Here is a 25,847-nt window from a genome sequence, read left to right as displayed (position 1 = left end):
ATTTTCCTTGCTAAATACTGTGGAATTATTTACCAAAACCACAGCTAAAGTTGGAGTTGGAGTGGGGGCTGACCTGTAAGCGGGGCGCTCACACCTACCACCATGTCAGTTACCACCCACGTCAGTTACCCGAGAGACGAAGAGGCCTCTGCCTGCATCTTGGCTGGGAATTTGCCTCTACCTGTCCTCCGGCCATAAGGCTGAGCACGGAAGAACTGATGCTTTCCAACTGTAAAAGACTCTTGAGAGTCCCTCGGACTGCAAGGAGATCAAACCAGTCAATCTTAAAGGAAATCAACCCTGAGTATTCACTGGAAGGACTGATGCTGAAGCTCCGACACTTCTCGACCCCGTGGACGGCAGCCTGCCTGGTCCCCGCCCTTCACTACCTCCTGGCGTCTGCTCACTCCAGTCCACTGAGCCAGTCAAGTCCACTGATGACATCCAGCCACCTCGTCCTCTGTCGCCCCTTCTCCTCCCACACTCAGTCTTTCCCAGCATCAGGGTCTTTTCCAATGAGTCAGCTCTTTGCATCAGGTGGCCAAAGTATTCGAGCTTCAGTTTCAGCAACAGTCCTTCCAATGAATACTCAAGGTTGATTCCCTTTAGGATTGACTAGTTTGAGCTCCTTGCTATCCAAGACACTTGCTCTCAAAAGTCTTCTCCAGTACCACAGTTCAAATGCATTGGTTCTTTGGCACTCAGCCTTCTTTATGGACCAATTCCCGTATTGGTACATGAAAGTGAAAGTTGCTCAGTTGTGTCCAGCTCTTTGCGACCCCAGGGACTATGCAGTCCATGGAATTCTCCACGTCAGAATACTGGAGTGGATAGCTGTTCCCTTCTCCAGGGAATCTTTCCGACCCAGGAATTGAACAGGGGTCTCCTACATCGCAGACAGATCCTTTACCAGCTGAGCTACCAGGGAAGCCCAGATTGGTACATGACCACTGGAAAAACCAGAGTTTTGGTTACACGGACCTTTGTTGGCAAAGTGATGTCTCTGCTTTTTAATACGCTGTCTAGATTTGTCATAGCTTTTCTTCCAAGGAGCAAGTGTCTGCATGTCTTCATGGCTGCAGTCATCATCCACAGTGATTTTGGAGCCCAAGAAAAGAAAATATGTCACTGATTCCATTTTTCCCCTTCTATTTGCCATGATGTGGTGAGACTGGATGCCATGATCTTAGTTTTTTGAATGCTGAGTTTTAAGCCAGCTTTTTCACTCTCCTCTTTCACTTTTATCAAGAGGCTCTTTAGTTCCTTCTCACTTTCTGCCATTTGAGTGGTGTCATCTGCATATTTGACACTGTTAGTACTTCTCCCAGCAATCTTGATTCCAGGTTGTGATTCATCCAGCCCAGGATTTCACATGATGTACTCTCCATATAAGTTAAATAAGCAGGGTAACAACATACAGCCTTGATGTACTCCTTTCCCAATTTGGAACCAGTCTGCTGTTCCATGTCTGGTTCTAACTGTTGCTTTTTGACCTGCACACAGGTTTCTCAGAAGGCAGGAAAGGTAGTCTGGTATTCCTATCTAAGAATTTTTCCACAGTTTGTTGTGATCCACACAGTCAAAGCTTTAGCACAGCCAATGAGGGAGAAGGAGATGTTTTTCTGGAATTCCCTTTTTCTATGATCCAACGGATGTTGGCAATTTAATCTCTGGTTCCTCTGCCTTTTCTAAATAAAGCTTGCACATCTGGAAGTTCTCGATTCATGTACTGTTGAAGCCTAGCTCGAAGGATTTTGAGCATTACCTTCCTAGTGTGTGAAATAAGCACAATTGTAGGGTAGTTTGAACATTCTTTGGCGTTGCCTTTCTTTGGGATTGGAATGAAAACTGACCTTTTTCAGTCCTTCGGTCACTACTGTTTTCCAAATTTGCTGACATTTACTACCATTTGCTTTAAGACTCAATATATTAACAGTATGTATTATGGGTGCCCCATGTCCACATGAAAGGAATGTACTTGCTATTGTTGGGATGAGTGTTCAATAAATGTTCACTTAATTAAGCAAGGAGGCTGATGGTGCTGTTTAGATTTTCTACATCTCTGTAGACTTTCTGTCTACCTATCCTACTGATTACTGAAAGAGTGAAGTCATCAGCTATAACTAGGGATCCATTTCTCCTTTCACATCTATAAGTTTCTGCTCCACTTTTGAAATTCCATTCTTAGGAGAACACACATTTGGGGTTGCTCTATCTTCTTGGTGAGTGGTATACCTCACCCCAGAAACATTCTGTGGTCTGAAGTCTACTTTGTCTAACATTAATGCAGCCTTTCGGTTTTGAGTTTTCATGATATAGTCTATCATATTGTTTTCTTTTTAATCTACTTAAGTTTTTATAGCTATAGTAGTTTTATAAAGCCAGCATGTGCTGGATATTGGTATTTCTATCTACACTGATCACCATTTAATTGATGATTAATTGATGACAACATTATTACTGATGTATCTAGGGTTTTTCCTGTGGTCATGTATGGATGTGAGAGTTGGACTGTGAAGAAGGCTGAGCGTCAAAGAATTGATGCTTTTGAACTGTGGTGTTGGAAAAGACTCTTGAGAGTCCCTTGGACTGCAAGGAGATCCAACCAGTCCATCCTGAAGGAGATCAGCCCTGGGATTTCTTTGGAAGGAATGATGCTAAAGCTGAAACTCCAGTACTTTGGCCACCTCATGCGAACAGTTGACTCACTGGAAAAGACTGTGATGCTGGGAGGGATTGGGGGCAGGAGGAGAAGGGGACGACAGAGGATGAGATGGCTGGATGGCATCACTGACTCAATGGACGTCTCAGTGAACTCTGGGAGTTGGTGATGGACAGGGAGGCCTGGCGTGCTGCGATTCATGGGGTCGCAAAGAGTCGGACACGACTGAGCGACTGATCTGATCTGATCTGATCTAGGGTTAGGCTCCAATTTTCTGGGGAATGTTGACATTTTTAGCAAGCTGACTGGGTTCAAACCACAAGTTCTGTCTTACTTCCTGCCTCATCCCACTGCTGTGTGGGGCTGGGTGCCAGCATCTCTGATTTTTGGGTGATGCCTCAAGTGCTTGGCTCCGCTGGCACCAACGCCCCTCAGTCTGAAACCTGGGCTGAGGCTGAGGCTGCATCTTAGCCTGGTTCTCATGGCCGTGCCTGGCCTGTGCCATGCTGCTCTCTGTCTGCCCTGAGACTCTCAAGACCCATGCACACTCTCTCCCATACTGAGAGAGCCCAAGACTGGGCTGCTCTGAGGCAGAGTATTGAGACAGAAGAGGAAACCCAGGGAACTGACCATTCTTGGGCTGCTTTTCCTGTTTTCAATTCCCACCTGCGATCTCCCCACTTTTATTTTTAGCTTCCTGGGTACCTGCTTTGCATTCTACCCAGAGTTCCTGTTGTAATCAGCAGGAGCGAGAGGCTATGATAGCATCATTCTGCCACAGCAGAACTGGAATTCTATTTCATTCTTATTAAAAATAAAATCTCAATGTCTCTCTTCTTTGGAAGCCAGAATGAAGAAGCCTGATAAACTGCCACAGAGAGCAGCACACCCGTGTGGTCAGGCTCACTGTTGCTGCTATTGGACAGCCCTGCTTTACTCGTATGCAAGGCCCTGCAAACAAGAACTCACACAGATAAAACCGAGTGAATGTCCAGTCTCCTGACGTGACTGTCCATGAGTGAACATGGAAAATGCCCCTTCCTCCAGACAGCCCTGCTGGTCGGGAACACTGGGCTCTGGCTCAAGGGGTCCTCGGTGTGTTCTGGGCTTAGTTATATCACTTCTGCCTTGAAGTCCTTTCTGCCTGCTTCAGATCCTTTATACAGAGAAGGCTGTCCTTGTACGAATCCAGAGAAGCCAAAACTCAAAAAGATACATGCACCCCAATGTTGACAGCATCACTCTTCACAATAGTCAGGCCACAGACGCAGCCTCAGCGGCCATCAACAAGTGAGTGGATGAGGCTGTGGGTACACACGCACAGTGGGCACTGCTGTTGTTGCCTAGTCACCAGGTCATGCCCAGCTCTTTGAAACCCCAGGAGTGCAGTCTGCCAGGCTCCTCTGCCCATGGGATTTCCCAGGCAAGAATACCAGAGTGAGTTGCCATTTCCTTGTCCAGAGGACTTTCCCAGACCAGGGAGCGAACCTGTGTCTCCTGCTTGGCAGGCTGATTCTTTACCACTGAGCCCCCCGGGAAGCCCACAGTGGAATCTGCTCAGCCACAAAATAGGAGTGAAGCAATGCCTTGCAGCAACATGGACGGACCAGGGATTACTAGGTAAAGTCAGTCAGAGACAAATATCACGGACTTTATCATGTGGATGAATCCCACACATATGTGGGATTTCTTTTTTAATGATACGAATGAACTTATTTACAAAACAGAAACAGACTCACAGAAAACAGATAGACATAGAAAACAAACTTACGATTGCAGAAGGGGAAATGGGGGAGGGGGACAGCAGGGGCTTGGGGTTAACACGGACACACTCCTATGTACAAAACAGATAAAGCAATGTCCTACTCTGCGGCCCAGGGAGCAATACTCAAAAGGCTGCAATAACCTACGAGGAAAAGGCATCTAGAAAAAGGGACACACACGTATAACTGGGTCACTTTGTTGCACAGCTAAAACTAATGCAACGTTGTAAATCAACTAACCATAATTCAATTTTTAAAAGCCCATAAAAACCAAAAAGTTTTGAGTTCAAAACAATAAGAAAAAGAGAGGAGGTTGATCCATAAAAGATCCACGACCACACCACAAGAAGCAGGAGCCCTAAGCAACACAGAACAGCCACCTGCCAGGCGTCCAACACAGGACCTTGGGGCCAGCTCCAGAGGCCCCGGGAGGCAGCAGCAGAGGCCAAGCCAGGTCACGGCTCGGCCCTCGATGCGCACGCAGCACTGGCTGCTCTGTGGGGAGCAGGCGCGCTCCGCGTGGGCTGACAGGGGTGAGGGTCGCTCTCAGACGCGACCTCACTCCATCTCCAGGCCAGCTCTACAAGACCCGTGCTGGCGGCATGTCTCGCACTCACCAGGGAGCCAAGCAGCCAGGAGACCCCGGGGGAAACAGGGGCGGACATCCCCACAACCCCACCCCCACAAGCCCTAACAGACAGCAACTCTCATCAGTTCCAGAATCAGGGAGAAAAGCGTGTGTGTGTCTGTATCTGTGAGTATGTCTGTGTGTTTAAGGGCAGGGTGGGAAGAGAAAATGACAACTCAACAGCTGACACTAAAAACAGCTCAAACGGACTTGTTTACTTAGGAAAATACTGCCCTCAACCTCACCAAGAAACCTTAAAAGCACAGGTGAGACAGCTGCAGGAGTGTGCACAGGCGTGGCACACACCTACACATGTCTACAAATGTCTCCTGTGGCACTGGCCACCATGGGAAATAGTCACAAAAGCTCGTCAGCGAACAACGAGCAGATCAAAGGGTAGCGAGCAGACAATGGAACTGGAACAACACGTCTCCATGGAGGGATGGTAACCCCCACAGACCAGGGCGCTGCAGAACCGTGCAGAGTACGACCCCGCCGGCGAGCTGGTCACGGCAGTTATACCACACTCTGTAGAATATCAGGGCAAGTCAGAAAAGCAGCTGCCTCCTAGGAAAGGGTGGAGAGAAGCGGAAAGGTACTGAGAGCTTACAGCCACCCTGAGCTACAGGGCCATCACTGTCTCACCTGCTGACAGCTGACACACCCGCTTCCTGCATTGTGCTTTTGTATATATCTGAAATATTTCATAACACATTTGTAAAAATTAAAACAATGGGGCAGTGGGACTGGAGGAAAGTGTTCAAAAGGTGCAAGACTCCACGTACAAGATAAACGAGCACCACACATTTCCACAGTTCACACGCACTGGCTGTGTAGCCAGGTCAGAGGTGGATTTCCCTCTCACATAACTGGACTGTTGGTAACACGACAGGCCCAGATCTGAGAGAGGGAAGCAAACAAGCAGAGTCAAGAAACTTAGAAAAGCCAGTGGTGACACAGGGAGCAAAGAAAATCTCGTCTTACTTCATCGGTAAAAAAAATATTGAGAGGAAAAAAAAGCTCTCGAAATAAAAAACATGACGACAGGAGAAAGGGAGCCCCACACTGTTGGTGGGGAGGCGACTGTGCAGGCGCCATGGGGAACCGTATCACTGTCGGTGGGGATGCGAGTGTGCAGGCGCTCCCACACTGTCGGTGGGGATGCGAGTGTGCAGCTGCCATGGAGAACCATATGGAGGTTCCTTAAAAACTAAAATAGAGCTACCATATGATCCAGTAATCCCACTCTTGGCCAAAGATCTGGAGATAACTCTGGTTAGCAAAGACATACACACCCCAGTGTTCACAGCAGCCAAGACATGGGAAGCCTAAATGTCCATCAGCAGATGAACGGCTACAGAAGATGTGGAGTGTGCGGTATTCACACACACACACAGACAGAGTATTACTCAGTCATAAGAAAGGGCAAAACAATGCCATTAGCAGCAACACAGATGAACCTAGAGAAGATCATGCTAAGTGAAGGAACTCAGAGGGGGAAAGACAAATATCGTATGGCATCACTTACATGTGAAATCAAAAAAATGACACCAATGGGCTTATTTACAAACAGAAACAGATGCACAGACATGGGAAAGGGAAAAGGCGGAGGGGTTAGGAGTTTGGGAGTAACATATACATACTACTATATTTAAAATACCACAGAATGATTGTTCGTTTTCAAAGCAAACCATTCAACATCACAGTAATCCAACTGTGGTATTTGTAAATACCACAAATACAAGTCCAACTTCAGTGGTTGGGTATATCCCAACCACTGAAGCCAAAGAAGCTGCAATTGACCAGTTCCATGAAGGCCTACAAGACCATCTAGAACTAACACCAAAAAAATAAAAGATTTCCTTTTCGTCATAGAGGACTGGAATGCAAAAGTAGGAAGTCAAGAGATACCTGGAATAACAGGCAAGTTTGGTCTTGGAGTACAAAATGAAGCAGGGCAAAGGTTAACAAGTTTGATCAGGAGAACACACTGGTCATAACAAATCCTTTCCCAACAACCTAAGAGATGACTCTACACATGGACACCACCAGATGGGCAATACTGAAATCAGATTGATTACATTCTCTGCAGCTGAAGATGGAGAAGGTGTATACAGTCAGTCAGCAAAAACAAGACAGGGAGATGACTGTGGCTCAGATCATGAGCTCCTTAGGGAAAATCACTACCATTCAGGTATGATCTAAATCAAATCCCTTATGACTGTACAGCGGAGGTGACGGATAGATTCAAGGAGTTAGATCTGGTAGACAGAGTGCCTGAAGAACTATAGGGAGGTTCGTGACATTGTCCATCCTAAAGGAGATCAGTCCTGGTGTTCACTGGAAGGACTTACATTGAAGCTGAAACTCCAATACTTTGGCCACCTGATGCAAAGAGCTGACTCATTTGAAAAGACCCTGATGCTGAGAAAAATTGAGGGCAGGAGAAGAGGACGACAGAGGGTGAGATGGTTGGATGGCAACACCAACTCAATGGACATGAGTTTGAGCAAGCTCCGGGAGTTGGTGATAATAAGACAGGGAGGCCTGGCGTGCTGCAGTCCATGGGGTCACAAAGAGTCAGACACAACTGAGCGACTGAACTGAACTCAACAGGAGGCAGGGACCAAACCCATTCCAAATAAAAAGAAATGCAAGAAGGCAAAGTGGTTGTCTGAGGAGAGTATACAAATAGCTAAGAAAAGAATCGAAAGGCAAGGGAGAAAGGGAAAGATATACCCGTCTGAATGCAGAGTTCCAAAGAACAGCAAGGAGAGATAAGAAAGCCTTCCTCAGTGATCAGTGCAAAGAAATAGAGGAAAATAATAGAATAGGAAACACTAGAGATCTCTTCATGAAAATTAGAGATACCAAGAGAACATTTCATGCAAAGAAGGCCACAATGAAGGACAGAAACAGTAAAGACCTAAAAGAAGCAGAAAAGATTAAGAAAAGGTGGCAAGAATACACAGAAGAACTATATAAAAAAAAGTCTTAATGACCCAGATAAACAGTGGTGTGGTCACTCACCTAGAGCTGGACATCATAGAGTGTGAGGTCAAGTGGGCCTTCGGCAGCACCACTATGAACAAAGCTGGTGGAGGTGATGGAATTCCAGCTGAGCTATTTCAAGTTCTAAAAGATGGTGCTGTGAAAGTGCTGCACTCAATATGCCAGCAAGTTTGGAAAACTCAATAGTGACCACAGGACTGGAAAAGGTCAGTTTTCATTTCAATCCCAAAGAAGGGCAATGTCAAAAAATGTTCAAACTACCTTGCAATTGGGCTCATTTCACATGCTAACAAAATTATGCTCAAAATTCTTCAAGCCAGGCTTCAGCAGTATATGAACTGAGAACTCCTAGACGTTCAAGCTGGGTTTTGAAGGCAGAGGAACCAGAGATTAAATTGTCAACATTGGTTGGAAAATGGAGAAAGCAAGAAAGTTCCAGAAAAACATCTACTTCTGCTTCACGGACTATGCTAAAGCCTTCGACTGTGTGGATCACAACAAACTGTGGAAAATTCTTAGAGAGATGGTAATATCAGACCACCGTATCTGTCCCCTGAGAAACCTGTATGCAGGTCAAAAAGCAACAGTTAGAACCAGATATGGAACAATGGACTGGTTCCTAATTGGGACAGGAGTATCTCAAGGCTATATATTGTCACCCTGCTTATTTAACTTATATGTAGAGTACATCATTCAAAATGCTGGACTGCAAGAACCAAAAGCTGGATTCAGGATTTCTGGGAGAAATATCAATAACCTCAGATATGCAGATGATAGCACTCTTAACAACAGAAAGTGAAGAGATACTAAAGAGCCTCTTGATGAGAGTGAAAGAGGAGAGTGAAAAAGCTGGCTTAAAACTCAATACTCAAAAACCTAAGATCATGGCATTTGGTTCCATCACTTCATGGTAAATAGATGGGTGAAAAAGCGGAAGCAGTGGCAGATTTTATTTTCTTGGGCTCCAAAATCACTGTGGACAGTGACTACAGCCATGAATTAAAAGATGCTTGCTCCTTGAAAGAAAAGCAGAGAGACATCACTTTGTCAACAAAGGCTCGTATAGTCAAAGCTATGGTTTTCCAGCAGTCATGTATGGATGTGAGAGTTAAACCATAAAGATGGCTGGGCACCAAAAAATTGATGCTTTTGAACTGTCGTGCTGGAGAAGACTCTTGAGAGTCCCTTGGACTCCAGGGAGATCAAACCAGTCAATCCTAAAGAAAATCAACCCTGAATATTCATTGGAAGGACTGATGCTGAAGCTGAAGGTCCAATATTTGGGCCACCTGATGTGAAGAGCCAACTCACTGGAAAAGACCCTGATGCTGGGAATGATTGAGGGCAAGAGGAGAAGGGGGAGGCAGAGGATGAGATGGTTGGATGGCATCACTGACTCAATGGACATGAATTTGAGCAAATTTCTGGAGATAGCGGAGGGCAGAGGATCCTGGCATGCTGCAGCCCATGGGGTCACAAAGAGTTGGATGTGACTTAGCAACTGAACAACAGCATATTTAAAATAGGTAACCAACAAGGACCTGCTCTATAGCACAGGAAAGTACATTCAATACCCTGTAATAAACCATTATGGAAAAGAATCTGAAAAAGTATATACATAATATACATGTTGCCGAATCAGTTTGCTGTATGTGTGAAAGTAAAACAACACTTAAGTCAACTAGACTTCTATTAAAAAAAATGATGACAGAAATTAAAATTTCAATGGAAGATCTGGAAAATAAAGTTAACAAAATCTCCTTAAAAGTACAATAGAAAGAGAAAGGGAGTGCAGAATAAAGACAATTCTAGGTCTGTAAGGTTTCAAAACCCAACCTCCCTGCACACTTCTCAGGAAGCAACAGAAGATCTGCTTCACCTGAACAGGCAGATCAGGAGAGGAGGTGGGAGCCCTGCCTAGGAAGGAAGAAGCCCTGCCCGGGGCAGGGGCTGGACCGAGTGGCCCGGAAGTTCACAGGGGGACAGAGCCTGCGGACCTGGAGGTCGCTGCCCGACTCACGGAGCCCTGGACAAGGGCAGCAGTGCATGCCACGCACAGAAAACCAAGCGACCAAAAGCGAGGCAACTGTTAACCCAGGCTCCACAGGCTCAGCTGCCAACGACGCCCACAAGGTGGGATGAGAGGAGCAGGATGGTGAGGCAAGCAGGGCATTTTCTACAGCGGCAAGTCAAAACAAAATCGAGACAGGAGAATCATAAAACAGCAAGAGCCGCAGCTGTAGCCAGCAGACTGAAAGAGCTAGAAGCGGCCTTTCTTGGGGGAGGTGGTGGGACAGACAACTGCGCTTCCCAAAACATCAAAACCATTTCTGGAATTTGTTCAGGTTATTTTGATAAGAACAAATAAAAAGAATTTTAAATCACAAATACACATTTGGTGAGGCAAAAATGATGTCCTTCCAAATGACCATTTAACCCAGTACACACTTGTTTTTTCCAAACACCCGCCTCCCGGCTCTCTGCCCTGGGGGCACTGTGTGGACACGACAGCAGCCCGCGGGCACCCGGGCCGAGGGGGCCGCAGCGGCTGGGAGACAGCAGCAGCCGGCCCTGCTCTCAGCACACAGCCCACGGAGCTGCCACAGAGGGTGCTCAACCCCGAAGTCACAACAGGATCGGGATCAGTAGCAGACCAAGAGGTAATACAGGAGCCTCCCCGCCCCTCTCTCATTCTTATCCAGGAGCCTCCATATGACGGATAGCCTGTCTAGACCTCCCAGGCCTACAGCACACCTCACAGACTCAGACACTCAAGCCAGAACCCCACAGAAGCACCCTCCTATGGCCCAACGGGCACACCCAGTGCCCTCTCCAAGCACAAGGTTCCAGGCAGGAGCTGCCCCCAGGCAGGAAGCAGGCAGGTTTGCTCAGAGTGGGTGGTGTCCCTCTCAGCCCTGGCCAAGCATGTGCTAAAGGCAGGTCAGGTCCTGGGGGCAGACAGAGACCCGGAGCCCCATGCGTATCTCCACCCCCGGCCCCCACACAGCTCGAAGCAAGTGTACTGGTCTGACAGGGGCAGGCTGAGCACAGTAGACACCCCTGAGGTCTCCATTTGGAGCCTGTCCCCCCTCGTCATGCAGAACAACTTAGGGCTGGCTTGGAGGACACCCGCCAGGGATCCATCCACGGTCAGCATCACACAGGCTCCTAGACTCCTGGGCCCGCACAGAGGCACCCCTGCCACGGTTCTGCTGACCTGCCCCAGAGACCCCTCTGTGCAGGGTCTGGAGAAACCGAAGTACAAGTTGCCTCAGTACACAGCTAAAAAGAAAATCAAAACATCTTCTTTCAGCTTCCCCGCTTGCACCTTGCCTACCTCGGGTTCAGCAAACAGTGAGATACAGTGAGACAACTAGCGAACATCAGCTACGAGACAGCTCACCAGCGGGTGAGGTGCCCTCATAGGTCTGGCGGTTCAGTCTCTGTGGTGGGAGGCAGGTCCCTTGGATCCAGTGAGTCTCCTAAGGATTTGCCCTACAGACTGGCCTTCAAACACAGGCAACAATGTCCACACAAGACCATTCACTGCATTGATGAACAGCACAAAAGCTGAAGAAATCACTGAAGGACACACGTGAGCACAGAAGATCCAGAAAGGGCCTCTCCTGGGAAGGGGCCTTAGGGCCTGAGGGCAGGAGAAGTGGCCTTCATCCTGTGACGTTATATGCACGTGACGCGTGGAGCCCACGCACATGCTCCTCAGTCCAAAAACCGATCATTCAAGAGACGCCAAAACCCATAAGCCAACACCGAGCTCCCCTCAGACACTCAGTCAGAGGCACTCCCAGGCCACTCCAGGCACACCCCCCCACCCACTAGGGTGACCCTCCTGTCACTGGAGAGCTGGCCGGGGCGCCGAGGGACCTGCCGTCTAGTGAGTGCGGGCAGACCGGGGGAGAAGAGATACTCACGGTGATGACGTCCAGAATGCTGAGGAGGCTGTGGACGCTGTCTCCAGCCAGAACCTCTTTGACCGTCACCTCAGTGCCGTCCTGCGCCTGGGAAGCAGAGGAGAGCCACCCATGGTGGGGCCAGGCAAACCGCCACCCACCACTGGTCACGCGGGGCAGAGGCTGCACCCTGTCGACGCGCAGAACGAGAGCAGGAAGACAAGGGTGACTAAGAGGAACAGGGAGGCCCAGCCTGGCCTTCAGCCTTGTGTCTTGTCAGCACCAGGAGGATCTGCCTGAGAGAGCTGGTGGGCCTAACGAAAAGGCTATGGGAACCAAACGCAGTTATTCTTAGTATAAATGATAGCATTTTGACCTATTTTTTCCCACTGGATTAAAGGAGAAAGGAAAGCATACAATGCTGGTGATTTAGGATAGGAACTTCATCTCAGGGTGACCCAGAAAAATACCTTTGAACTTGTTCAAACCTGGCACAGGTCACAGTCCAGAAGCCCTCCCATCTGGGCCAAAGGCTTCCCATCTTGGGAAGGCCTGCCAGGCCGATGACATGGAGGCCCCCCGGAGGAGGCTGGATGAAAGCATGTCCTTTCTGATTATCTCCTCAGGTCACTCAGACAAAGCTACACATGAGACCTGTGCCCCGACAACACTGTGATCTAAAAGCTGGAAGGACATGCAGGAGCCGTCCTGGGTCAGGTCCACCCAGGGCCCAACAGGTGGGAAGTTCACGTGGCCGGGGACGGGGCAACCTTGTGCAGTCCAGGGCTCACTGAGTGTCTACGGTGGGAAGCCTGGTCACCTACCACCAGGCAAACAAACCAAGGACCCAGGAGGCTTGGTCTAGAGATCACCCCTCAGCCAGCAACTGTGATTTAAGCACATAATTCAACAGAGGCAGGCAGCAAGGAGTTAGCTTCCAGCTGAATACCTTAATTATTTTCTTACAGTTAAAACTATTTATAGCCTGAAACCTGAAAATAAGACACGTGTGCAGCTGACCACTACAGGTCAGTGCCCACCCTCTGAGGGGCCCCATGGCAGTAGGAGTGATGTGAGCCCCCGCGCAGCCCGTGTCGCGGAGGCAGACAGGCCGTGTCAAGGGCAGCCGTGGTCCAGTGTGTCTTTTCCTCCAAAGAACTCAAACTTGAGATTTTGCACTCCGAAGGCCCTCAGCTTGGCCCTCCGCATTTATCTCCAAGGTGCTTTGGCTCACAAAGCCAGCCTCACCACCCAGTGGGGAAGGCATGAAGGAATTTGCATAAGACAGCTGTGCAGAATGGAGCTGGAGGGGCCTTCAGTCTGCCCAGAGGCACTCCTGAGAATAACCCAGATGCTCCACTGGGTTTCACACCATAAAACTAGCAAAGGACAGAAGCAACTATAGAAAACTACCCAGAGGGGCAAAGAGCAGCAGCTCTGCTTCCAGCCTGAAGACAGAAGGGGTGGCTGCTCAGCTCCACTACGACCAGGCGCAGAGGTTTCACAAGTGCCTCCAGGGAGAGCATGTGAATCGGCAACTTCTCATACAACGTATAATTGCAAGCCAACTGGAAGTCTCATATTCATGGCTGCACTACTCCACCTCGCACACTTCCAAACTCTACCAACATCCTGACGATCACTCAGGAATGCTCAGCAGAAAGGCAGGGGGACAACTTCATGGCAAACTTTTCACTCTTAGCTGGAGTGCTTCAGTTCAGTTTAGTCGCTCAGTCGTGTCCGATTCTTTGTGGCCCCATGAAGTGTTTCAGATCAGATCAGATTAGATCAGATCAGTTGCTCAGTCGTGTCTGACTCTTTGCGACCCCATGAACCACAGCACGCCAGGCCTTCCTGTCCATCACCAACTCCCGGAGTTCACTCAGACTCACGTCCATCGAGTCAGTGATGCCATCCAGCCATCTCATCCTCTGTCGTCCCCTTCTCCTCCTGCCCCCAATCCCTCCCAGCATCAGAGTCTTTTCCAATGAGTCAACTCTTCACATGAGGTGGCCAAAGTACTGGAGTTTCAGCTTTAGCATCATTCCTTCCAAAGAAATCCCAGGGCTGATCTCCTTCAGGATGGACTGGTTGGATCTCCTTGCAGTCCAAGGGACTCTCAAGAGTCTTCTCCAACACCACAGTTCAAAAGCATCAATTCTTTGGCGCTCAGCCTTCTTCACAGTCCAACTCTCACATCCATACATGACCACAGGAAAAACCATAGCCTTGACTAGACGAACCTTTGTTGGCAAAGGAATGTCTCTGCTTTTGAATATGCTATCTAGGTTGGTCATAACTTTCCTTCCAAGGAGTAAGCGTCTTTTAATTTCATGGCTGCAATCACCATCTGCAGTGATTTTGGAGCCTGGAAAAATAAAGTCTGACACTGTTTCCCCATCTATTTCCCATGCAGTGATGGGACCGGATGCCATGATCTTCATTTTCTGAATGTTGAGCTTTAAGCCAACTTTTTCACTCTCCACTTTCACCTTCATCAAGAGGCTTTTTAGTTCCTCTTCACTTTCTGCCATAAGGGTGGTGTCATCTGCATATCTGAGGTTATTGATATTTCTCCTGGCTATCCTGATTCCAGCTTGTTTTTCTTCCAGTCCAGCGTTTCTCATGATGAACTCTGCATATAAGTTAAATAAACAGGGTGACAATATACACCTTTGACGTACTCCTTTTCCTATTTGGAACCAGTCTGTTGTTCCATGTCCAGTTCTAACTGTTGCTTCCTGACCTGCATACAAATTTCTCAAGAGGCAGATCAGGTGGTCTGGTATTTCCATCTCTTTCAGAATTTTCCACAGTTTATTGTGATCCACACAGTCAAAGGCTTTGGCATAGTCAATAAAGCAGAAATAGATGTTTTTCTGGAATTCTCTTGCTTTTTCCATGATCCAGCAGATGTTGGCAATTTGATCTCTGGTTCCTCTGCTTTTTCTAAAACCAGCTTGAACATCAGGATGTTAGTTCATGGTTCACATATTGCTGAAGCCTGGCTTGGAGAATTTTAAGCATTACTTTACTAGAGTGTGAGATGAGTGCAATTGTGCAGTAGTTTGAGCATTCTTTGGCATTGCCTTTCTTTGGGATTGGAATGAAAACTGACCTTTTCCAGTCCTGTGGCCACTGCTGAGTTTTCCAAATTTGCTGGCATATTGAGTGCAGCACTTTCACAGCATCATCTTTCAGGATTTGGAATAGCTCAACTGGAATTCCATCACCTCCACTAGCTTTGTTCGTAGTGATGCTTTCTAAGGCCCACTTGACTTCACATTCCAGGATGTCTGGCTCTAGGTCAGTGATCACACCATCGTGATTATCTGGGTCATGAAGATCTTTTTTGTACAGTTCTTCTGTGTATTCTTGCCATCTCTTCTTAATATCTTCTGCTTCTGTTAGGTCCATACCATTTCTGTCCTTTATCGAGCCCATCTTTGCATGAAATGTTCCCTTGGTATCTCTGATTTTCTTGAAGAGATCTCTAGTCTTTCTCATTCTGTTGTTTTCCTCTATTTCTTTGCATTGATCACTGAAGAAGGCTTTCTTATCTCTTCTTGCTATTCTTTGGAACTCTGCGTTCAGATGTTTAAATCTTTCCTTTTCTCCTTTGCTTTTCGCTTCTCTTCTTTTCACAGCTATTTGTAAGGCCTCTTAAGACAGCCATTTTGCTTTTTTGCATTTCTTTTCCATGGGGATGGTCTTGATCCCTGTCTCCTGTACAATGTCACGAACCTCATTCCATAGCTCATCAGGCACTCTATCTATCAGATCTAGGCCCTTAAATCTATTTCTCACTTCCACTGTATAATCATAAGGGATTTGATTTAGGTCATACCTGAATGGTCTAGTGGTTTTCCCCACTTTCTTCAATTTAAGAATGAATTTGGCAATAAGGAGTTCATGATCTGAGCCACAGTCAGCTCCTGGTCTTGTTTTTGCTGACTGTATAGAGCTTCTCCATCTTTGGCTGCAAAGAATATAATCAATCTGATTTCGGTGTTGACCATCTGGTGATGTCCATGTATAGAGTCTTCTCTTGTGTTGTTGGAAGAGGGTGTTTGTTATGACCAGTGCATTTTCTTGGCAAAACTCTATTAGTCTTTGCCCTGCTTCATTCCGTATTCCAAGGCCAAATTTGCCTGTTACTCCAAGTGTTTCTTGACTTCCTACTTTTGCATTCCAGTCACCTATAATGAAAAGGACATCTTTTTTGGGTGTTAGTTCTAAAAGGTCTTGTAGGTCTTCACAGAACCATTCAACTTCAGCTTCTTCAGCGTTACTGGTTGGGGCATAGACTTGGATTACTGTGATACTGAATGGTTTGCCTTGGAAACGAACAGAGATCATTCTGTCGTTTTTGAGATTGCATCCAAGTAGTGCATTTCGGACTCTTTTGTTGACCATGAATGGAGTGTTTAGGGATCTGTATAAATGAACCAGTGGTTCAATTCATGACAACTACTACAGGATCTGCCACCTCAGAATATGGAAGAAATTTTTGATGAACTCAGGACTGGCAAAATCCCAAAAGGTGGGCCAAGGAGTGGACACTTCTCATGTGAGCCAGCTGAAGGCCTTACCTCTTTGACTGAACCACCTAAAGGACCTGGTTTTGGTGTGCAAGCTAGCCTTTAACTTATATTCAACTGTATATATGTTGCTGGAGAAGTAAAATATGAATCTCCTATCTACATAAAATAAAATACGTTTTGCACTAACTTTTCAATGGAAAACTTGAGAAATCTTCAAGAGGGCAGACCACTGAGTGCCAACACAACAGCACCCCCGCCCCGCCCCGCCCGAGGGCTCTCACCGAGTCCTGGACGCGGACCTCCAGCCGCCCGTCCTGCACCACATAGATGCTGTTGTCCAGCTCCCCCGGCCGGAAGATGTACTCCCCTTCCAGAAGCTGCACAAAGACCATGTGTTTGCAAAGTTCCAGGAATAGCGGCTTCTCAAAGTGACCCAGGACCCTACAGAAAACAGAACACGTGGGACACCTTCAGGAAGGAGGGGAGGGGCAGAGGCCACTGTCCCTGCTGGCCAGACCACAGGGAGAGCTTCCAAGGGCCGCAGAGCCTGCAGCACTAGCGCCTGGTCACCAGCAGGATAGGAGCCTGAGGTTTAGGAATCCTCATCAGCTGCTGTTCCAGGAGCTCAGAGAACTCTCAGGCTGTGCCTGTGCGTTTGAGCCAGGTCTGTAACCAAGGGCAGTTAGTGAAGTGCTGGAAAGAGGGGTTGGGGCTTCCAGGGAGAGACGGGGAGCCAGACTTTCAATCTTCCATCCAGCCACTCACTTCCCACACTCGCTCTGCATCGTCCTGAGAAGCAGACACACATGGGAAAGAACCAGCGAGGAGGCTCTGCTCACCGCCAGGAGGGCAGTGACAGCCAGAGGAGAGAAGCTTTGCCAGTGATAAAAGAAATGATCACAGGTTGAGATCCAGAGAGGTCATTCTGGCTGCTACATGTGCGAACACCCACTTTATGCTCAATAGACAGAATATCCTATTTGTGGCTGATCAAACACACACTGTACATCTGCTTTAATTATTAAAGGGCACACTTACTGAGGCTTCCCTGGTGGCTCAGAGGTTAAAGCGTCTGCCTGCAATGCAGGAGACCTGGGTTCAATCCCTGGGTTAGGAAGATCCCCTGGAGAAGGAAATGGCAACCCACTCCAGTATTCTTGCCTGGAGAATCCCATGGACGGAGGAGCCTGGTAGGCTACAGTCCACGGGGTCGCAAAGAGTCAGACACAACTGAATGACTTCACTTCACACTTACTGATGCTGAAGCTGAAACTCCAACACTTTGGCTACCTGATGTGAAGAACTGACTCATTGGAAAAGACCCTGATGCTGGGAAAGATTGAGGGCAAGAGAAGAAGGGGACGACAGAGGATGAGATGGTTGGATGGCATCACTGACTCAATGGACCTGAGTTTGAGCAAGCTCCGGGAGTTGGTGATGGACAGGCATGCTGTAGTCCATGGGGATGCGACTGAGCGACTGATCTGAACTGAACACTCAGCAGAAGAACGCCCACATTAAAGATAAGGGCTCAGTACCTCCCGTCCTGGGCCATCAGTCCTGGTGCTCCTTCCACGATAAGACTCCCTTCCCAGCTGTCAGTGCCATACTGACTTGCCGTGTACGTGCTGATCTGGTTTTGATTTCTTTCTGATACCCTGAAGGAATGTATCCGTGACTAGTTTAATATTCTTCATCAGACAAGATATAAAACTGTGCTGAAAACCACGCTTCTCTGGAGAAGCTCCTCAGAGCTGTCTGAGAGGCTGTCTTCTGGGTTACAGTCCTCAGTTTGGCTCCAATAAAACTCTTTTCTATTCCTGTTACACACTGTTTACTGATTTTTTTTGTCGACGCAACCATCAGTGGCCGCAGGGAAAGGACACCTCGGAGGCCAGGTGAGCACACAGAAAGCCTCCAGGCCCACCTCTCTCTTACCGGACGTTTTTCAGCATGTACAGAACTTCTGACGGCAGGTGAGAATTCTTCACATCAAACTCTGTGAGGTCAGCCTCCAGCAGGGAGGGCGGGGGCTCCTTTGGCTGCAAGGTAGGGTATTCCTTCTTGAACCGCAGGATCCTACAAAGCAGAGGCACACACCTGGAGCAGAGGCCCAAAGGGGCTCAAAAGCAGACAGCAAGGAGCTTCCCTGGCGGTCCAGTGGTTAGGAATCTACCCTGCAATGCAGGGGACGTGGGTTTGATCCCTGGCTGGGGAACTAAGATCCCACATGCCACAGAGCAACAAAGCCTGAGTGCCATGACTAAGATCTGATGCACCCAAATTAATCAATTAAATATTTTAAAAATTAAAAAAAAAAGAGCATTTAGGCTGTGAGACCCATAGCAGGGAAGCCACGGATAGCCCACTGGGGAGGGCAGCTGGGACCTGACTGGTCTGAAGGGCATTCCCAGTACCTCTTGGCCAAAGATAGCACCTTGGTCCTCTTCCTCACCCGCTGTCGGGGAGCAGCTGTGTTCCCCACAAGTGTGTGGGGAAGCGTGGTCACCTGCAGAATGAGAGGGGGAGGCTAAGTCTGGACTCTGAGACCTGTGAGATCCAGTTCCCAGTCTCAGGGTCGGTTCCGGCCCTCAGGACGTGGCCCCTGCGGGCCTGACACCAGCATTCCGGCCTGGCCCCACCTGCTCGCCTGCCCAGGACACAGGGAACCTCCTTGGCGCTGCTGACAGCGAGGACACAGGGCCACATCCCCAGACAGCCCGTGCCCCGAGAGCTCTGACGTCCTCGGCCCTACGTCCTTCTCCTGGAAGGCTGGCCAGCGCCCTCCTCCTCACACCTGTCACGCTGGTACACGCAACCCCAGTGCCTGCACACCCTCCCGGCCTGGACAGCTCTTTGTCCCCCTCACAGTCCAGGCCCACTAGACCGCTGCAAACAGCGCTGCCGAGGAGGACAAAGGGCCTGGCTCCTACCCAGGCATCAGCCGGCCCCCTTGGGCAGCTCCCCAGCTGCGTCTGCCCCATGGTGCTGGCTGTGGATGTCGGTGTTGTCACCATGACTCCTCCTTGCCCCCAAGGGGTTCTGGCCCCACCAGACCATGTTCCTGTCTTCCTTAGACCAAATCCAGCTTGCCACCACACAGTCCTCAGTGGGGTCATCCGTGGACAGCCCCAGGTCCAGCCACACACGAGCGCCTTGAGACCTGCTCGCAGGTCATCCCATGTGGCCCCACACGAGACTGCAGCAGCCCGCACACCACGTCCCAGGGCCGCCCCCGCCAGACACGGCAGCCCAAACCAACCTCCCTCTCAGAGCACTTGACCCTGAAGAGGAGAAGGAGCCACCCAGGGACACCCATGTGTCTGACAGTTCAAGTTCTTCTACAAAGAATACAAACTAACTGTGTATCTAGAGAAAAGTAACAAACAAAATATTTTTACACGTCAGCAAATGTTTCAAGCATGCTTCTGCGGCACAGTAAGCCTCTGGGAGTCTGCTGAGCCCTTTGTCCTCAGTGGGTGGGAGGGTGTGGGGCCCACCAGCAAAGGCTGCTCATCCCCAAGATGGTTGTGACACTAGAAAGTAAGGCCTGGGAGTTTCCACCTTGCAGGGCCTGGCCCCAAATCATGGGAGGCCCACCAATCTACACCGCAGCCAGGACCTTCTGCTTGACCCACTCGGGGATGCTCCTGGGAGGGGCTTCTGCCCTCCTTCATGGCTCATTTCCTCTCTAGGTCAGACCTTCCCCAAACCCCGGGGCCCTGCTCAACCCTAGGCACAGTCTGAAGCCGACCCCTCTGAGGGAGGAGGGGACCCGCAGCGTGAGTTACCTTCCTCATGATCTTCCTGCCGTAGAACATCACCTTGTCTCTCTTCCGGAACCTGTACTGAGGACTGGGCTGCACCTGTCCTGCAAGGGGGGCCAAGGGGCGCCAAGGGGCTGCCTGAGCACAGGTGGGCCATCTGTGTGTGCACACTGAGCTTGTCCTGCCCACCCTGTGTCACACAGCATCTTGTTTCTGGGCTGTGACACACCGAAGCAGAGGAAGCGGTACTTCATCTCTTCTTGGAAATGAGAGCCAAGAGAGTTCAGGATACAGTTATATTCCATGGATCTGATGAGCTGTCGACAGGCCAGCAGTTTTCAACAAAAGCCACTATGCCTTGAGAGCTATTTGTGGGAGCTTAAAATATGGGGAGAAATCACCCGAATCTCCCACCCGCTCAAGCCCTCTTTTCCCTCCCCTACTGGAGCCACAGCCTCAAGCAAGATACTCACGGAATTGGCTAACCCTTCTGTACACAAAAAAGATGGTGGTGCCAATGAGGGCCAGGGCCAGGAGGACTCCAATCACAATCCCCAGCAGCTGGGCAAGGTCATAGACAGAGCACCCATCAGCAAGGCACCAAGACCCCCCAACCCCAAACACAGGCTGGACACAAAGGGCCCCGGGCGGCCAAGGGTGAAGGGGGCCGCTGATTCTGGGGCCCGCCCATCACCTGGGAGCAGTGAGGTGGTTACCATGGTGGACTGGGAATGCTGCTCCATCAGCTCCAGACCCCAGGACCATAGGGTGGCCAGATAGAAGCCCACCTAGGGGAGAAGCCTGCAGTCAGGAAGGGCCAGGATGGGCACCGCCCCAGCTTCTCAGGGAGCAAGAACAGAGCTGTGGGTCAGGGAAAAAGTTGGCAGCCCTGGAGACCTCCAAAATGAAGCGGGCTTTCAGGAGGCAGACGGCCTGAGTCCCAGTCTGCTCTGGAGAAGGGCTACCCACCCATAGGATGGCTGGGCAGGGCCAGCAGCTGCGCTGCACTGACAGCAAATGCTCTGGGCATCTGAGCCCTCCATTCTCAGCCTCCCTGTTCCTCGGGGTGCAAGTCAAGAGGGAGCAAACCTGGCTAGTGGGGGCATGCAAAGGCCTCTTCTCCAGTGCCCTCTCATCACAAGCAGGACCACATGCTGCTGGCCCAAGGGCGGACGCACGCCCACACAGCAGCAGTGCTGAGAAACCCTAACGAGCCAACTGGATTTTGAGAACATTAAATCCAGCACACAGCAGCAAAGGGCTCCCAGGGAGGGAGTTAACAAGGAGCTTCAGAATCCCAGACCGCAGGGAGAAAGACAGGAAGGTAAGAGAAAACAGTGAGTGTGGAACGGTGAGTGGGCAGACGGCCTGGACCTCCTATACAAGGGATGCTGGCAGGCTCCCTGCAAAGACAAGAAACCAGTCAAACAAGTAGCTGCGCTCCACTCCTCCTGGTCCTCACGCCCTCCAAGCGTCAGGAACAGGACGCATGGAGGGGGGGCGGTGTGTGCGTGAGAGTTCTGTCAAGCTTTTACATGAGTGCCAAGGACTAAGGCAGCTTGCCTGATCCTTCAGAGCCAGGATCACACACAGTGCTGATGCCAGAAAACCCGAGGAGTTCAGTGCACTCAGAAAAGCGTTTCAAAAGCAGAATGTTACATCAAGACAGAACAAGGAAGTGATCCAAAGACTCAACCCTCTGAACTTGGCTCAGAAAGCAGAGGAAGCAGTGGGAGCTGCTGCCTCAGAGTGAGGTGCCCAGGCCCTCCTGGCCTAGGCTGTGTGCTTGGCTAGAGACCACCTCCACGGGGTGGCAGACAAGCACCCTCCTCATAAGTGGGTCCGCTGAGCTCAGCCACCCCCGGGGTCGGGGGAGGGGAGGAGCCAGGGGAACAGTTATAAGAGTGACCCAGACCTATTCATACAGTCTCTACTGGTTGACATCCCCGACTTTTCAGCTTTTCACTGCTGTTTTAATGCATCTAATTTTCTGTTTTAGGAATAAAAGTCTTTGTGATGTGGCTACAGATGTTCCACGGGAAAAAGGCCCTACCTCAAAGCAAGCAGGCTTCCTAAAGGGAAGCAGGAACTGACAAGTGTGACCTTGAGGAACAGAAGGGAGGGGTTCAGTCCTGACAGGGGAAGAGAGGCCCGCACACCACTCCCACAGGCAGCCAACTTCAAGGAGCTGCTGCATGGCAGCTTTCTCCTTGTCCAGAAGCGGCCACACTGGGAATTTTCAGGCTGATTCTTCACTGGACTCCTCAGGTTCTGTACCTCTGGGCCAGTGTCCTCCTCTTGCTCCATGGCTAAAAAGTGAAACAAAAGAAGAAAGACATGTTCTGAGGAGGGCACAGGTTGTACCACCTCAGGCTCACGTGCAAAGCAGTGCCTCCCAGCCCTTCCCTAAATTCCTGTCCACGTTAAGTTACATGTCTATTGACAGGAAAACTCTGATGAAACACTGTGCTCTCCATGGAGAAAACAAAGGGAGCAAGCAAAGGGAGCCACTTGCCTCTCTGTAAACAGCCCTTGTGTGGCTGCCCAAGGAACCGGGAACTGCAGCCAAGCCCCGGGCTCCTCTCCCAGTCAGTCAAAGACAAGTGTGGGCATCTGGGCAAAGGCCTAGTGCAGCTGGGAGTTCCAGGACCATGGCAAGGAGGCTGAAGCTGGGTAGGGGTAGGGGTGTGTGGCCACCGCAGGCTGTGCGCCAGACCCTGCCTAGTGGGCTGGGCACAGGATTTTCCACCAGTGTGGTGGAGCCCTGGAGGTGGGTGTGCTGGTCCCGGCTGTGGTGAACTTGAGGAGCAGCCCTGCGCACCTGACCTCTCTGCCAGGAGGAGGAGCCATGTCTAGGGCCTTTACCCTGTGGCTCCCACGTCTCTTAGAAGGGCCACAGTAAGGAAGGGTTTATCTCTTCCAAAATCCCACCCAGACAAGTCAGGGAGCAGAACGCAGGTGCAGAGTCACCTGCATTTGCTCACTGGTCTGTGCCCTGTGGGAAACTTCCTTCTCAGACGTCTTTTCAAGGACCAGCAGTTCCTTGACCCCAGCTCTACCGCCCAGCCCTGCCCAGTCCCATCTCCCGATGCCCACTAGGCTCAAGGGGGACAAAAGCTCAAGCCCCCAGCACCTGCCACACGACGGAAGCGCCGTCAGCTGCTCCGCTTGCTCCACAGCGTGGGGCCAGAGGAAAGGTGGTCAAGTCCAGGAGACCTGGAGGAGCCGGGGGCAGCAGGGCTGAAGGCTTGGAGCTTAGGGAGGGCGTGGTTAAGGGAGGGCGTAGGGTTGGAGGGTAGGGGTTAAGGGGCCGTCCGGTTGAAGGCTCTCAGGTTGGGGGGGCGTCTGGTGTAGGGGGCACTCGGTTTAGGGGTGTCGGGTTGAGGAGCACCCGGGTTGTGGGCATCGGGTTTAGGGGCGTCGAGCTGAGGGGTGTCGGGGTTGCGGGGGAGCGTCGAGGTTGGGAGGCGTCGAGTTAAGCGGGGGTCGAGATGACGGACGTCGGGTTGGAAGCAGTCTGGCTGGGGGCGCCGGCGGCCCTGGGGGGCAGTGTGCGCGGGCTGGGGGAGATGATGGCTACCTCTCCTCACAGACTCAGACCCCTAAGCTGGCCACTTCGCGGCGCTAGACGGCGACTCACCGGCACCGCGCGCTCCCGTCCCGCCTCCCCGAAGCCCCGCCCCCAACGTCCGCGCTCCCGATATCCACCTCCCGTCGTCCGGCGCCGCCTCGAAGCCCCGCCCCCGACGGCGGCGCTCCTGGCGTCCCCCCGGGACGAGGGCTCTCCCCGCGGATTGGCCGGGCTACCTCCGGTCCCGCCCCCTCCCGGGGCCGAGGCTGCACATTCGACACGGCGCAGCCAATCGGAGCCGCTCTTCCTGCGGCGCGGGGGCCGGTGGGGCCGGAAGCTACCGAAGGCGCCGGAAGCGCAGCGCGGCGGGGCCGGAATCGGAGGCGGCTGGAGCGGGCATTGGCGTGGTGGCTGTGCGCAGGCCTCGCCATGGGCCTCCTGAGCGGGGCGGCTCGCGCCCTGGTGCGGGGCGCCGACCGTATGAGCAAGTGGACCAGCAAGCGGGGCCCGCGCACCTTCCACAAGAGCCGCGGTGCCAAGGGCGTCGGCTTCCACGGTCGCGGCGGCAAGTTCGTGCTGGTCAAGGAAATGGTCCCGGAGCTGGTGGTGCCCGACCTGGCCGGCTTCAAGCTCAAGCCCTACGTGAACTACCGCGCCCCGGAGGGCACAGACGTTCCCCTGACGGCCAAGCAGCTCTTTCTGGAGACGGCGGCGCCGGCTATCGAGAAGGACTTTAAGGCCGGGACTTTCGACCCCGAGCACCTGGAACGGTACGGGTTTGAGCCCACGCAGGAAGGCAAGCTCTTCCAGCTGTATCCCAAGAACTTCCCGCGCTAGGAGTGGTCGGCGGCCGCGCCGGATGTGCCTGCGACCGAGGACTTGGACCCTCCTCGCCCAGCCTAGTTCCGGGGTGGCGGGTGGAGAGGCGGTTCCCTCGTTTTCGTTTCTATTAAAGACCTTGCTACCGTACGGTGTTGTTTTGGGCATCTGGCCACTGTGTAAAGGAAGCACGCCACGTGTTAGGTTAAGGAGTAGAGACCTAGGCGACGTTCTCAGGTTGCAGCCAAACCAGAACCCCTACCGAGAGGGAAGTAGGCAAGAACATGTGGCTCAGCTTGCAGGAGGGAGATAGTTCAGAAGGCAGATCCAGCCACGTGACAGCACTGGGTAATTCATCCCGAGCTCACCCCAGGGAACAACCAATGAGCACATTTATGGGTCCCAAAGCAGTTTATTTTGGTGAAACTCCCCGCCTTGGGGCAAACCTAAAGATAAGGCCACATGGGAAGTTGCTGCCAAACTGCTATGTCCCTAATAATCTATGGTTTCTTTCCTCTTTATGTTCTGTTTCAGTGCATAATTCCTCAGATCCTAATTCTGTTTAATTGATCCTTAAGCGAAATACCCTAAACTAAACCCTGGAAGAGGGTTCAACATTAATACCTTCTAACCTGTGCTGGCAGTTGTATCAGGAAATAAAGAATAGAAGCTTGTGTTTTCTGACTCAGAACACTTGCCTGTCCTATTAGTGGATGCTGAGGCGCTGACAGATGCCACAGTGGCATCTACATCTGCTCTACATCTACACCTGCAGTTCTACATCTGCTCCTCCAGAGGAGGAGGGACTCACCTACTGGAGTCAGACCAGTCACAAGCCCAGTACTATGGAGTTAAGCTGTGTCCAGGTTTAACTGAAGCCACAGTGAGGAAGCGTGACTAATCCACCATAGGACTTAACATATTTCAAGTTTATGGTATGCTAAAGCAATACACCCTTCTTTTTGGTTATTTGCACAGGAAGCTATACAAGCATTTCTGGTGCCATGGTCTTTTTTAATGTTCATATAAAACTACTTTGGTATTATAAAGTAGCTTTAAAAATTTTAGTTAATGTAAATAGTTGCTTATATAAGTCCTAAGAACTGAAAGTCAAAACACAGGAAACTGACAAGTTTGCTAGCTGGGAACCAAGCCCCTCCTCCACCCTAC

General features: G+C 50.6%; 2 protein-coding genes across 2 annotated transcripts in view; one reads left to right on the top strand and one right to left on the bottom strand.

Moving 5' to 3' along the window:
- Window positions 1-22,530, bottom strand: part of PNPLA7 (patatin like phospholipase domain containing 7) — a 75,690-nt gene extending 53,160 nt beyond the window's left edge. Inside the window, exons 1-8 of the mRNA XM_070378585.1 lie at window positions 22,341-22,530; window positions 21,004-21,075; window positions 20,761-20,848; window positions 20,312-20,391; window positions 18,938-19,029; window positions 18,459-18,599; window positions 16,802-16,961; window positions 11,998-12,084 (exon numbers count right to left, since the gene is read on the bottom strand). Of these exons, the coding sequence (XP_070234686.1) occupies window positions 11,998-12,084; window positions 16,802-16,961; window positions 18,459-18,599; window positions 18,938-19,029; window positions 20,312-20,391; window positions 20,761-20,848; window positions 21,004-21,075; window positions 22,341-22,484 (864 nt within the window). The 5' untranslated portion in view covers window positions 22,485-22,530. The remainder of the gene's footprint in view (window positions 1-11,997; window positions 12,085-16,801; window positions 16,962-18,458; window positions 18,600-18,937; window positions 19,030-20,311; window positions 20,392-20,760; window positions 20,849-21,003; window positions 21,076-22,340) is intronic.
- Window positions 22,531-24,186: 1,656 nt separating this feature from the next.
- On the top strand, window positions 24,187-24,827 carry MRPL41 (mitochondrial ribosomal protein L41). Its single transcript, XM_005908631.3, has one exon. It carries the CDS (start codon window positions 24,288-24,290, stop codon window positions 24,693-24,695), a length of 408 nt encoding a protein of 135 aa, XP_005908693.2. The 5' UTR covers window positions 24,187-24,287; the 3' UTR covers window positions 24,696-24,827.
- The last annotated feature ends 1,020 nt before the right edge of the window (window positions 24,828-25,847 follow it).

The sequence above is a fragment of the Bos mutus genome, chromosome 11 (assembly GCF_027580195.1).
Source record: "Bos mutus isolate GX-2022 chromosome 11, NWIPB_WYAK_1.1, whole genome shotgun sequence".
Classification (NCBI taxonomy): domain Eukaryota; kingdom Metazoa; phylum Chordata; class Mammalia; order Artiodactyla; family Bovidae; genus Bos; species Bos mutus.
Note: the sequence above shows the minus strand (reverse complement) of the source record. Positions and strands in the feature narration are given on the sequence as shown.